Source organism: Kryptolebias marmoratus, linkage group LG17 (genome assembly GCF_001649575.2).
Source record: "Kryptolebias marmoratus isolate JLee-2015 linkage group LG17, ASM164957v2, whole genome shotgun sequence".
In the NCBI taxonomy this organism is placed as follows: domain Eukaryota; kingdom Metazoa; phylum Chordata; class Actinopteri; order Cyprinodontiformes; family Rivulidae; genus Kryptolebias; species Kryptolebias marmoratus.
Window position 1 is genome coordinate 18,501,584 of NC_051446.1, and position 13,634 is coordinate 18,515,217.

A 13,634-nucleotide genomic window follows, 5' to 3' on the forward strand; every position below is an offset into this window, starting at 1 on the left:
GTTTTTTGTTTGATGAATTTGTTTTGTGTTAGCCCTCCGTCCTGTGTTTTGTTTTTACCCCCCACCACCCTCCCGTGCTAGGTCTTTTGTTTTTCTTTTGGGGCCGTCTGGGGCCGGCCCTTGAGAGGGGGGTACTGTGGTGATTTGGTTTTTCTATGGGTTTTGTGTATGTTTTATTTTTATTCTTTGGTTTGGGGTTTTGTTTCAATTCTGTATTTTGCTTTTTGTTGTCTCATGTTCATGTTACATTTCACCCTTCCCCAGTCACTCACTTGCCGGTTAACCACGCCCATCTACACCTGTCCCGACTCTGTAATCACTCCACCTGTTCCCACTCACCTCGTTATCCTCAGTACTCTAATACCCGGTCATTTCTCCCACTAGTCGCTGGTTCATTGTCTGTGTTAGTCATTGGTTTGCTCATTGTCTCGCTGCTGTTCTAGGTTCCCTGCTGGTCTTGTCTTGCTCCATGTTTTTTCACACCTTGTTTGTCTATGTTTGTACTTAGTTTCAGTTTTTGCTGCCACGTCAGCCTTTTTGTTTTCATTCTGTTCCTTTAGTTTAATAAATTAGTTTTCGTTCCTCTTATTATGAGTCTGCTGACTCCTGACACGATTTAGTAAGAACAGAAGAGCTCGATCTGTTTTCGCACTTCGAGAAAAGTCTGCAACTTTCTCCAGTTCAACGCCACATAAACCTCTTCTGGATCCACAATGTGCAAGTTCTGCAGCATCAAATGTTGGTTCATTTTCTTCAACTGCCTCTTCTTGGTAAGTAAAATCAATTATTTTTTGAGTTACTGCGTTGAGAGAAGCAACGGGCATTGGTTAATAATGAGCTAAGTTTGAAAAGAAATTGGGATTTTTAAGTCTGTTTGCTGTTATTGTAGGTAGCAGTGAAGTTATTAGTAGCAGTTTAAAAAAAACTATATTTAGGACTGCTTTAGATTAAATGTATGTAACATGTAAAAGTAAAATAGTTGTGAATAAGAAGGTTAATGAAAAAACATTGTTGTCTAATAAGTTACAGAAAGTTGTGCAAATTTTTGCAACAAATCTGTCGGATGTGGTTGATTTATGCAAACAAATGCAAGGAAATGAGGAGTTCCTGTTTACTGTAGTAGTACAACACCCATCTATATACTGGGATGTTGTTTCAAATGTAAATAAAAACAGAATGCAATGATTTGCAAATCACATAAATCTGTTTTTTTCTCAATGGAGCATTATAAATATATGAAATGCTGAAACTAAGAAATTGTACTATTTTTAGGAAGTATTGGAAAAAAAAGACCTTGCATATCTCACAGCAGTGTTGCTGCCAACAAATTCAAAATTGCTTTAGTTTTTCCTAAAAAAATTTACAATTTCTTGGTTTCAGCCTTTGATCTGTTTACTATGTTTCATCGTGAATCAAGTACAAGTTTATGAAATTTGCAAATCGTCGCATTCTGTACTTATTTACATTTTACGCATCTCAACTTTTTGGGGACTGGGGTTGTTTCTTTCCAAGCACATTCACATTTTCCTTCCCAGTAAAGTCATAGGTTGAAAAGGGGACTGCTTGTCAGTTGATCAGCAGCACTGGATTTACCACTGCAGCTTCTATATTTGCTTTTCAGGCTTCTGGAGTCGCCCTGATCACCATTGGAGCTCTGCAGTACTCGACTTACTCCCAGATCGGCACCTTTGCAGGGAGCGGCTTGTCTAGCGGCTTGTCTAAAGTTGCTATAGTCCTCATTGCCGTGGGTGTCGCCATAGCCGCTGTGTCCCTCTTGGGTCATTTCGGTGCATTCCTTAATAATTCCTCCATGGTGGCTTGTGTAAGTACTTCAGCTGAGTTTGTCTCCTGACATGTTTGACTTTATCACAGCACAAGATTATAAAAAACAGGTGACGCTGATTTCCTGTTTCATGGAATAGTTCATCTGCATCCTGATAATCATCATCCTTTTGGAGATCCTCACAGGAGCTGCCTTTTATGTATTTCGCAGCAGGGTGAGATGCTTTAATCCTTCCCACGGGGAATTATTTGGATATAAAACCAGCAAAAAATAGTGTGCTAGAGGTGACGTTGCTCTGACTAAAACAAAGTTTAATGCTGTTCTCTCGACAGACTGCCCTTCTGCAGATGAACAGTGGGATCGACACCAAAGCACGGCTGGTGATCGGCGCGTACAGCCTGGAGAACAGGCACGCCGTCAACAGAATTCAGGAAAAGGTGACATACATGACTTCATTTCTCGTGTTTGTATGAAGACTGAAGAGAACTGGCACACAGGAATATTAGGAAAAGTAAAAGATTCAGTTATTAGGAAAACACAGAGCAATAATTAGGTTAACTGGAATTTCCTGCTCCAAATACGAAACACTAACAAAGCAGCTTTAAGCTAAAACACAAATTACATTTAATTGTTTGACTACAGCTGATTAGCCTTTTGTGGACTTTTACCTTTTAATTATAATGTCCAATTTTACTTTTATTTAAATATGGTTTGTTTGAGTTGTTGTGCTTTGCTACATCTTTTAATGACATTTGTTATTAAGTTTTTTTAAAAATTGTAAAAACAGACAACCGTTTTCCGCTCAGACTTAGTGGGAAGTTTGGAAAATTCCTTTCTCATGAAATGTAAATGAAGGTTTAGTGTCTCCAGGCCTCCCTTTAAGAAAAGATCTGTGACCTCAGTGGGATTCGCCTGGTTTAATAAATGTTTTTAAAAATCTATAAATAAAAAAGTAGCTACTGTAGTTGTTGACAATTGCCCAACTAGATTTTAGACCTGTTGGAGTCAGGTAAGTGTTCATCACAGTAACAGTATTTTTAGTCAGATATGTGCAAATTATGTGTCCTTTAATTTGTTGTCTGCAAGTTTTGGTTGGGAATTGTTTTATATTAATACGTCTACAAAGCCATGGTTTTGTAAAGTTTCACATTTGCAACTTTATTGTTAGTCAGAAATCAACATTCCCACGCATAGTTGTGCATTAAAACATTTTTTAATTAGTGAAATTGTTCTCAGTCTTTCTAGATGTAAAGAGATTCCGCCTGAACGTGAATATTTATTCAAATACAAACAATTCAACTTCCATAAAGTATCTTTTCATCGCAGCTGTTCCATTGCTGCGGGGCAGACAGTTACACAGACTGGTCCAGGAGTGTGGGCTGGGAAAACCACCATGCCGTGCCAGATTCCTGCTGCCAGGAGAAAAGCGAAGGCTGTGGACACAACAAGGAGAAAGTACACAAAAGGGTCTGCAGGGAGATCTCTTCTGAAGAATCCCAGCTCATTTTCTGAAAGCAGCTATTTCAGCAATGTGTTCCTTCCCTTAGGGGTGTATCAGGGCCATCAAGCTCTTTGTGTTGAGGAATCTGGTGTGGGTCGGCGGTGTCTGCATTGCTCTTGGAGTCACAGAGGTGAGCTGATTGGGTTTATTTTTTTCAAAAGTCAATGAAAGAATGATGAAAAGCCCCAAAAAATATGAATGCACAACCTGTTTTGTATCTCCTTGAAATCTGAACTGAGCTGGTAATAATCCAGGTGTCCTTAGAAAGCATTGTACATTTTAACTGAGAATATCAGGATTTCCTCTAGTGAATGCATAACTCTTTGCAACTTTACAATAACTTGCATGCAGAAAAAAGTCTAAAATCTAGGATAAATTGAATTAGAGTTTCTTTTTTTTTTTTTTTAGAGGAAACAAAACCTTTTGAATGCTTCTATATGTAATGTACTGCTTTTAATTTAAGCTTTTGTCTGTTACAGATTTTTGGAGTGTTAGTTGGTTTATGTTTGTGTCTGAACATAAAGCAGGAGAACAATGAAAATCTCGAGTAATCCAGAAACAGCTCTGTTACATAAACTTGTGGGATTAAAGATATGCTTGGAAGCCTTCCTGCTACTTTATGCTCATTATTAGGGCTTGTTTCTGCAAACTATCCAATACTGATAATCCATAATAAAAATAATTTAAAAAAATCTGCAACTTTGGTCTGGCATTTCAATTGTCTTCTTACTGTTAATATTGTTTGTAAATATGCCATTTATTTTCTGTCATACCTTGTTTAGCCAGGAAAGTGAAAACAGACTGAGCCATTCAGACAGTTTGGTTCACAGCATCCATCCCTTGACTGAGTTTCATTTAAATTCAGCATAACAAAGTCTCAGTAACTTTTAAAAAGTACAGGCAGAAACAGTGCATTTTGGGGAAATGTGTTTAGGTTACTCACATTCACCTCACGTACATAACTGTGATAAAATCCATTACAACCAAAATATACAACTAAGTACAAATATTAGATCTAAATAATTTCAAACAATTTTAAAGACATTTATTGACAGTAAACTCTAAAAAAAAAAGGTTCTCCAGCAGTTCTATCCTTTTCCAGAAAGCCATTTTGTGCTGAACTACATTTCCCAGAATCCTCTGCAGGAAATGCGTCCTCCTGTCAAATTTGTCCGACTCCGAATCAGTCAGACGGAAAGTGTGCGCGTGTTCACTAGCTAGCTGTAAAGTAGAGCTTTGTGAGTAACATTGGGACTCAAAATAAAGGTAAAAACGCTAATTTATTTATTTAAACCAAGGCTTTTACTAATATTAGGCTTGATTATTTGCTTTTAATTTAAGTTTTCTGACAGTTAATTTATTTAAGTTTGTTCGTGACAAGCTAGCTGTTGAAATAAAAATAAATTATTAGTTGAAGTAGCTTTAACAGCTTGACTTTGACATAATAATCCAATGGGAAGTTAGTTAGCATACATTTTGAGTTTACCACGTTTAAATCTTTAACTCATATATATATATATACAGTTGGCTATCCAGCAGTGCTATTGTTTTATCTAAATAGTGTTTCTTCTTGTCTTTTTCGTCGAGCAGCATGTCAGAGTCATTAATACAGAGAGTTAAGGAGCTGGAGGCAGAGCTGGAGAAGCTCAGGTCCCAGCTGGAGGAGGAGGAGGAGAGCAGTGGAGCAGGAGGTGACCTGATGTCCAACTCGTGTCCCGATGGAAACACAGACGGCACCAGGTATGATGGAAACACTGGGAGTGGTAGAAAAGACAGAAAGAAATCAGGCAAAGAGCGCCCCTTTGACTTCGCCGCACACCCCCAGCGCCACGTAGCCCTCAGACTGGCCTACCTGGGGTGGGCCTACCAGGGCTTTGCTGTTCAGGAGAACACGGACAACACGGTGGAGGCCAGACTCTTCGAGGCGCTGCTGAAGACTCGGCTGATTCAGGACAGGCAGAGCTCCAACTACCACCGCTGCGGTCGCACCGATAAAGGAGTCAGTGCTTTTTCCCAAGTAAGGACAAAACAATCAGTCCCAGGGTGACAAAGCTGTGCAGATGGACATATTGTGCAACATAAATGATCGCTTTTGTCTCCACTTCAGGTCATTACCATCGACTTGCGCTCCACGCAGTTTTGTGGAGGTCTGGGTGTCACCCTCCCTGAGAACGTTGACCTTGGCGCCAAGTCAAAAGCTTCCACCTCTGAGCTTCCGTACGTAAAGATGCTGAACAGAGTTTTGCCACAGGACATTCGGATCTTGGACTGGGCCCCAGTAGCACAAGGTTTCAGCGCCCGCTTCGACTGCCAGTCGCGCACGTACCGCTACTACTTCCCCCGAGGATCGCTGGACGTTGCGTCGATGGCGGAAGCTGCGAAAAGGTGGGTGACGACGACTCGGAGCCAAACAATGCTTGCTTTCGTCCTCTCCGGGGCTTGACTTGGAAGACCTCTTGGCAACCCAACAGATATGAGGGGACTCACGACTTTCGCAATCTGTGCAAAATGGACGTGGGGAACGGAGTCCTGCAGTTTGAGAGGACCATTCTGTCGGCCACGGTCGAGCCCGTGCAGCCCCAGCACGAGTCCAGCGCGGACCAGTATGACCTGTTTGTGTTCGAGATCAAAGGATTAGCCTTCCTTTACCACCAGGTATCAAAAATAATCACCCTAGAGTTTGCTTTTATTGAAAAATCGAACAATCGTCTCATTTAAAACCTCTGTATTCGTATAAATAGAATATTCTAGTACTTGTGGTCTGATTCTGGAGTTAATTATTAGTGGTTTTTGCTGCAGGTACGCTGCATGATGGCAGTGCTTCTTTTGATTGGACAGAAGCTGGAAGCTCCAGAGATAATCGATCAGCTTGTGGATGTTAAGAGTAACCCCAGGAAGCCCCAGTACAGGTGAGGTTTTGTTAATATTGCCATTTATTTTTTTCCAATAGGTTGAGAAGTATTAAAAAAAATATATATATATCACTAAAGTGTGAATTTGTGACTCCCGTTTTGTCTGGTCGTGCAGCATGGCGGTGGATTATCCTCTGGTGCTCCACGACTGCCACTTCGAAGGTGTGAGCTGGCAGCTGGAGGCGGACGAGGTGAGCCACGTCCTGTCGTCGCTGCAGCAGCACTGGACTCAGAGCGCAGTCAGGACCCACGTCCTGCACGGGATGATCCGAGGGTTGGAGCAAAGAGGTGAGACGATGACGGAGACGCAGCTGCGGTCGAACATACTGACGCTTTGAAACCAAGTACCAAAAATATATGTTGTGTTCCTTCTAACGATCTTGAAGCTGCACTTAGACATTAAAAACAAATTAGTCTAATAATTTTAGCCACAGAACTACAGGACATGCAGCCCCTCAGTGCTGCTGGTTACATTTTTTTTTATCTTGTGCACTAAATTTAAAAAGATCTCCTGTTCCATTTACTTTTGCACTAATATTAACAGATTATGATGGCAAATTGACTTTACTTTGTATTAGTGATTTTCTGTGCATTAAAAAGAGGTTTAAAGACGACTGTGCTTAATTTACTCTGAGACTGGGATTTTTTTCATGTCAGTGGAACTTCCTGTATTTTTATTTTTTAATTTTTTTGTGGACTTCTAGCAAAGTCTTTAAGACTGCAATTGTTATTTGTTACCAACAAAAGAATCCACAAACTCTCAAAGTTCTTATTGAGTCTTTTTTTTAGTTGTTAACAGATTTTGATACATTTTACACATGTAAGTAAGACTTGAATGAAAAAAAATATTATTTTTAGCACAATGGAAAGACACAAGTTAACAGGAGCTAAAATGGAAAAAAAATGCATTTCCTGGGCTTTTCTGGTTTAACCAAGTCCAGATGTCTCCAGTGAACAGGATAGAAGGTTTTGCATAAATTCTGTCTCTGCTCTGAACCCCCAGGTGGTGCGGCTTCTAACCGTTGCTGGCTGGTGGAAGGCAGCAGGCAGAAAAACTACCGGCCGCTGCTGCAGCGTCCGTGCTGCGAGAGCCTGGAGTCCAGGATAAACCATTTTGTGAAAAGAGGCCGACTGGAGCGGGAGGAAGGGGAGGACGGAGGTGAAACCGTGCACAGAGGCAAAAGATCCAAACACTCCCACAATTCCTCCTGTCCGCCTGATACCTCGGATACACCAAAACAAAATATTGATCAGAAGATGGAAATTTAGTTGTTTTTTTTTATCTAGTGGAAAAATGGACTTGTTAAATTTTATTTTACTTTATGGAACAAAGTAATTGATTTTTCATTTTGTGTTGATACTTTCATTTCTGCAAACATTTGTTTTGCTTTGAAATAAACACACTGTTGAGGAAGTGTGTGTCTCTTGTAAGTTTAGCGAGGAGGGTTGGGAACTTGCTGTCAAGCGGAACTAATTTCAATGCGAGGAGAGAAGTCGGGACCATTTTGAGGTGGCGCTCGAAGCTAGGTTGGCAGACGAGTGCAACTAAGAGTTGCATACAGGGGTATTTTAATACAAAGCCGCCACCAAACAGTTTGTGTTTTTTTGCTGTTTTTATTGTAACTTTTTAAAAAATGGCGGCGGTGTCGTTTAACCGGTGGTTCGAGGCTGTTTCAACCTGATCGACACTTCTGCTAACGTTAGCCTGTTAGCATTCCTGGGTTTTAATGCTGCAACTGGATCCCTGCATTGATTTCCACTGAGCTTCAGCTGTTTGAAGGAATTTTTTTTGACGTCCTAAAGGTAAAACCATAAAAAAAAATACAAATAAAAGTCCTGTAAGTCTGATTTTTGGCAGCTCAAAGACTAACTCAGGTTTGATAAATCATTGGAGCTTTTAGTCGTGTCAGGGTTTTTAACTTCTTATACCTTTTTTAAATCTGTCATTTCGAGCTGGGAAACCAGTTGAACAACCAGCTACACAGATGAAACATGACCACAATGTAGTTTGTCTTTTTTCTCAGCAGGGGGCGTGTTAATGGGCAACATTAGAAGCAAAAACATGCATTTAACTTTGACATTTGTGAGTTGATTTATCCCCATAATCTTCTCTAATGAGAATATCATCTCCAACAAATGCTTGAGGACATTTAATTAATTTCAAAATCTAAATTAAAATCACTGTAGGTCTTGATTATATGATTTAAAATAAATAAATCCAGTCATTTAGATCTTTAAACTAAGAAAAAAACATTCAGTTTTTTTAAAAAAAGTATTATTAAATCTGGTTGTTGAAATTGTTTTTAAATCTATAAAGGGATTTGTTCAGTTTGAGATCTCTGTAAAAGCATTTTAGTAAATATCAATAAAATTTAAAAGGATTATAACAATATTTGTAGACTCAAATGAAGTCTGGGATAAATAAAATTAAGCGCATGAGCTTTTAGAGTTAATAGAACCATCATGGTGTAATTATTGTTAAAATTGGAGAAAAAAAAGACTAAATAAATCAGCCTGGTTTGTTAAAAAGCTGTAAAACCTCACTCTAATGTGCAGTCTTTAAATTCTCCTTGCATTTGAAAGCATTAGTATTACCAGCCCTATAGTTTAGGAAATAAAAAGCACTAACATGCCCTTTGTTGAATCGTAAACATACTTTATGAATGTTTATTTGCTCCTACGTTTTATTTTAAGGGTCTGGGAATGTAGGTTTTTAAGTTGTAGCCAAACATTTTGAAATTGCAGTGTGGCGACCTGAGTGTTCCCTGTTTCCTGGTGTTCATTTCATCCCAGAACCATGTTAAATTTTTAGATTTTACTGATATTCACAAACCAATTCTTTTAAGGTTTCTGTGCCTTTTAGAGTTTATAAAGATCTAGTTTTAATAACGCTCAAAAAAGGAGGGGAGGGGGGGACGAAACGTCATAATTTTAATGACATTGCCTGATTGTGTCTTCTTTAAGATGTACCTGGTGGGGCTTACAGGAGGCATTTCCTCTGGAAAAAGCACCGTGTCTTCAATGCTGCGGGAGCTCGGCTGCCCCATTATTGACGCTGACGTCGTGGCCAGAAAAGGTCAGTTTGACGTGTCTCACTGTGAACCTACAGCGACTACGTTTTCAGGACGGAAATCTTTGCCCGGAAGTGTCATCCACTCGAAGCTTACTTTAGGCAACCTTATCTCTCAAAAAAAAAGCCTCGGTTCGTTAAGACGAATGCTCGGAGAAGAGCGTGTGAATCACGAAGGAGTCTCTGCTAACTGCCAAGCTGATGGGACGCAGATGAAAAGGTCATAAAAGTGTGTTTTGGAGCGCACAGCTGCATGTGGAAAATAAAACGCCGCGTTTTCCAAATGATATAATTACACTGAGCTGACGAGTCTGTTACTAAAAAAAAAATCTTTCTTTCCTGTTATGTCTCTTAGCCGCTGCTCCTTTTTGAACACACATTACTGGTTTTCTAATCATTTGAAGCATCAAATTGTGATTTTGATGTGTTTTACGTGGGGAAGTGTGCATGCTAAAAGTCCCTGCTTTTCCCCGGCATCAGTCGTGGAGCCGGACACCCCCGCCTACTCTCGCATCGTCTACCACTTTGGCTCGGAGATTCTGCTGGAGAACGGGGAGATCGACAGGCAGAAGCTGGGTCAGATCGTCTTCGCCAACGAGGTGAAGCGGAGGCTGCTGAACTCCATCACCCACCCGGAGATTCACAAAGCAATGCTCAAAGAGATCCTTTTATGCTTCCTCAAAGGTGAGGTGATTCTCCACAAGGAAAACAAGATTATTTCCAAACAATGTGGCTCGGATATTCAGAGGTTTTAGACATCATTCTCTGTAGGGTAAATATGACGGATATTAAAATGATCAGGCACCTGCCCTGTGCCTTTAAAGAAACGTTTTCAGGCATCATTTATGTGTAACTCAGTTTTGTTATTGGTTTTTGTGTAGAGTGTTAGGGCTCTGTCATGCTCCATAAGAAGTCAGTTCGTGGTCACATTCAATTTCGCACACACCTTTCATCGTCCACGATACACACGGGGCAGAATTCCCTGGAAAGCCCCTCCCGCTGCAGGGCACGTCACTCTCTGTTCCTCTCGCCGTGGTCGCCGCTCCGTCCCTGCATCCCCCCCGTTTGGCCTTCCCAAATCTGTCACGAAGAGAGCGCCACGCTTTTCACCAGATGGGCTCCTCCGTCCACAATGTCTGCGCTGGCTCCTACGAGTTTTTTTACCGTTTGACAATCTTTATTTGTTTTCCGAACTAACTTGGCCAGCCGCTCTTCAGAACTGTCCGTATTTCTCGCTCGCACTACAACCGTTAGCGGAGTATTTGACGCAGTAGTTGCAGTCCGAGCGCTTTTCCCGCAACGAAACCCGCTCACGAACCTTGAACCAACCACAAAAGTTCGGCCAGGGCCTCGTGTCGAGAAGCGGCAGATGAAGCTGCTACGAGAACAAAATGACGTAACTTTCATCACGCCAATGAGAGCCAGTTTCATGACTTCTCATGGAGTGTGACAACAGCTTCAGTGTACTGACGCTAATTGTTTCTGACACCCCAGGGTACCGCTACGTGGTCTTGGATGTGCCCCTCCTCTTTGAAACTAGACGGCTCACTAAGTTCCTGACCCACACTGTGGTAGTTTACTGGTAAGACCACTTTTAAATCAGTTTTCAGATTATTGGATAGTTTGGTGTTTGAGAGCAGTTTTGTGACCTGCTGGTTCCCTTCTCCGGCTGTCTCGGCCTCATTAGTGTGACTCGCTGCTCTCCTGCGCTAACGTGGCAAAGTTTCCATCGTCTGGTTTTGTTCGTTTTTGTTTTCTGTAGCGACCCTGCGACTCAGCTGCAGCGCCTGATGCAGAGGGACGGCCTGACCCAGGAGCAGGCCGAGCAGCGCGTGGCTGCCCAGATGCCGCTCAACGAGAAGCGCGGCCTGGCCAGCCACGTCGTCGAGAACTCGGGCAGCAGGGAGGACACCCACCGGCAGGTCCTGAGGCTCCACACGAAGCTGGAGGACTCCATGGACTTCCTGTTAGTGAGGGTCATCGCCATCGCCGCCACCACCGGCCTGGGCGGGATACTGCTCTACGCGGCCAAGATCCTCTTGTCCTAACAGAGCGATCGGAACGATTGTTCGGTCTGAGACGCACTCAGATGGGAAACTGTGAGTAGAGCAAGACGAAAGGCAGGTCGAAGGTACCGATGCAATTCCCTGTGAAGTTCCTTTCACAGCACGGAGCACTGCAGCGCGGCAACGTGGCGTTTTATGTTGCCCGTTAACTCACAACCTAGGAATCTCACTGGTAAATGCGTTTTATTGTGAAAGGTTTTACGTGCAATTTTGACTACCTTTTCCTCGAAGACACTAAACCATGAAGGCAACAGAGTAGAGCTCAGTCTCTGAACAAGCTTAGTTCCTAAAAATAATTGTTTTAAAAAGACTGGACCATGAAATGGGACTAAAACTTTATTCGGTGCAACGTCAGACTCCGGGCTTTTCACTGAGCGAGTAAAATTTATTTCATTTCACTTTTTAAAACATGTTTTATTGTTCAAATGAGACAGAACGCCCCCCTTTTTTTAAATTTGTTCTCGTTTATTTCGCACCAGGTCCTATTCTTTTAACAAAATTTGAACATTTTAGTGCGTTTTAAGATCAAATGGAAGGTTATGACCCGACGCGTACGTGATAAGCATTTATTATAATGTGAAGCTGTGTGGCAGAATGTATTAGACAATCCGTTTTTACTGGGAACAGTAGGAATGAACAGATTTCATATTTCTGTATTTTCTTACATTGGAGGCATCCTCTGTAAAAAAAAAAAAAAAAAGTCTGTAATTTTTTTTGTTTCTTTGCACACTTGTAACTAAAACATTTGTAACCTGACATGTTTAACTTAAATATAATTGACCACTGCACTGTTCTAAAGTAACGTGATGGTGTCAGAATGTTTTGTTTTGGACAATATTCTTAATTTGTAACGTTTGACCCCGTGTATTAACGTTACCTTTGTGTTGTGAAGAAGGAAAGTTACATTTTTGCAGGGAAAATAACCATCAAATTCTCGTCAATTTTAAAAACAAACCACTTTTTGAATTTAGGGTTTCATCTCAAAAACTGTTTTCTAACTAAACAAAGGAGGTCTGAAGTATGAGAGGCCATTTAGCACGTAAACTAATCCGTAAAGGGCCTCTCACCCTCAACTACACACTTTATAACAGGTGGAAAGTTTCTCAGCTTCACTTCAAAGTTAACTGAAATAAATCTTTAACTCAAGTTAAAACCAAAAAGCTTAAGTTTACAAAGTCTGAGCTGCATTCCGACTCTTAAATTAAAAACAACTGCGTTGCATTTGTTAAATTAACACATTAATTTGACGTTTGTATCCTCTAGTGTTTAGATTTTTATGATTTTTACGCTGCTGTTAAACGTTTTCAGCATTTGTACTTCACTATTACGTAGTAAGGGAGACATTTTGATGTAGGATGCAAAAACGAACCACGAGTTAAATTATTCAAAGCAACGAGTTTGCGTGTTTTTATCATGGTCACACATTAAAAGAACAACAAAAAAACCAGTCGGAATAAAAAAATTAAGACATGCTGACATGGCTCCTACATTTCCCACAATGCCGAGCTGAGTTTATTTGTCGATGAGAGCTCTGATTTGGAGGAAAAAACTAAAAAAACTCCAGTAAGGTTTCTCCATCCAAGCGTCCCTTTATTGTTTCCAAACGACAACAAACTGATGAAGATCAAATCGTTTGTTGGATCTGATCTCCTTTAACGTCGTCTGCATGTCTGCTCGTCCATGTTCGCTGACGGCGTTAAAAACAACGACGCTGAAACTCTCCGGAGCCACGAGAAACGATCCGTCCACTGACGAATTGAGCCAGCGATGACGAAAACATGAAACGCGTCATCTTTCGGGTCGGTTTTTGCTTCTCCGGGGACGAGACTTTCCGCAATAATTAGATCCTGTAGGAAAATGTCTAAGTGACAGGTCTTGGGGAAAAGAAATAATGAATTTAGTGGGCACTTAGGAATGATGTCCTTGCTTAGACATGAAGATTCAGGCCCACGGGCAGGTGTGGTTACATCATCCTGGCAGTGAGGCCCCACCGAGCGGACGTGGCTCGCTTGGCTCCATCCAAAGCCATATATTTGTCTGCGTTTTGTTTTTATCAAGACGCCGCAGCATTAATGCAAAGTGACTTGGGTCTGAGGCGTGCGGGGGCAGTCAACCGAAGGCTGTACGAAAACACACTTAGGCACGTGTGATGAAGAAAATCAACATTTCAGCTGCAACGTAACGCGCTAATTCTGGGCTTTTCTGTCAGCTCGGTGACAAAGACGACTCCGGTCCATTTGCATTCTGATCCGATGGTTTTGACCCTTTCGATGCTGCTCGGCTTTGTGATCCCCCCCCCCCC

General features: G+C 41.4%; 3 protein-coding genes across 4 annotated transcripts; all 3 read left to right on the forward strand.

Moving 5' to 3' along the window:
* Positions 1-319: 319 nt before the first annotated feature.
* Positions 320-3,983, forward strand: LOC108247818 (CD63 antigen-like). 2 transcript variants are annotated; one of them, XM_025011113.2, is made up of 7 exons: positions 320-770; positions 1,622-1,822; positions 1,923-1,997; positions 2,116-2,220; positions 3,110-3,238; positions 3,331-3,414; positions 3,764-3,983. In XM_025011113.2, the coding sequence occupies exons 1-7, from the start codon at positions 714-716 to the stop codon at positions 3,833-3,835; spliced, it is 723 nt and encodes a 240-aa protein (XP_024866881.1). In that variant the 5' UTR covers positions 320-713; the 3' UTR covers positions 3,836-3,983. The 2 variants fall into 2 exon arrangements, with proteins under 2 accessions (XP_024866881.1, XP_017291678.1); XM_017436189.3 differs by having other exon boundaries at positions 322-770; positions 3,110-3,250.
* Positions 3,984-4,124: 141 nt separating this feature from the next.
* pus3 (pseudouridylate synthase 3) lies at positions 4,125-7,547 on the forward strand. The gene is made up of 7 exons (XM_017435812.3): positions 4,125-4,550; positions 4,875-5,301; positions 5,392-5,669; positions 5,756-5,939; positions 6,084-6,193; positions 6,312-6,484; positions 7,200-7,547. Exons 2-7 carry the CDS (start codon positions 4,876-4,878, stop codon positions 7,463-7,465), a joined length of 1,437 nt encoding a protein of 478 aa, XP_017291301.1. The 5' UTR covers positions 4,125-4,550; position 4,875; the 3' UTR covers positions 7,466-7,547.
* A 159-nt stretch (positions 7,548-7,706) lies between these two features.
* dcakd (dephospho-CoA kinase domain containing) lies at positions 7,707-12,134 on the forward strand. The gene is made up of 5 exons (XM_017439206.3): positions 7,707-7,999; positions 9,161-9,272; positions 9,747-9,950; positions 10,761-10,848; positions 11,029-12,134. The coding sequence occupies exons 2-5, from the start codon at positions 9,161-9,163 to the stop codon at positions 11,312-11,314; spliced, it is 690 nt and encodes a 229-aa protein (XP_017294695.1). The 5' UTR covers positions 7,707-7,999; the 3' UTR covers positions 11,315-12,134.
* Positions 12,135-13,634: the final 1,500 nt, after the last annotated feature.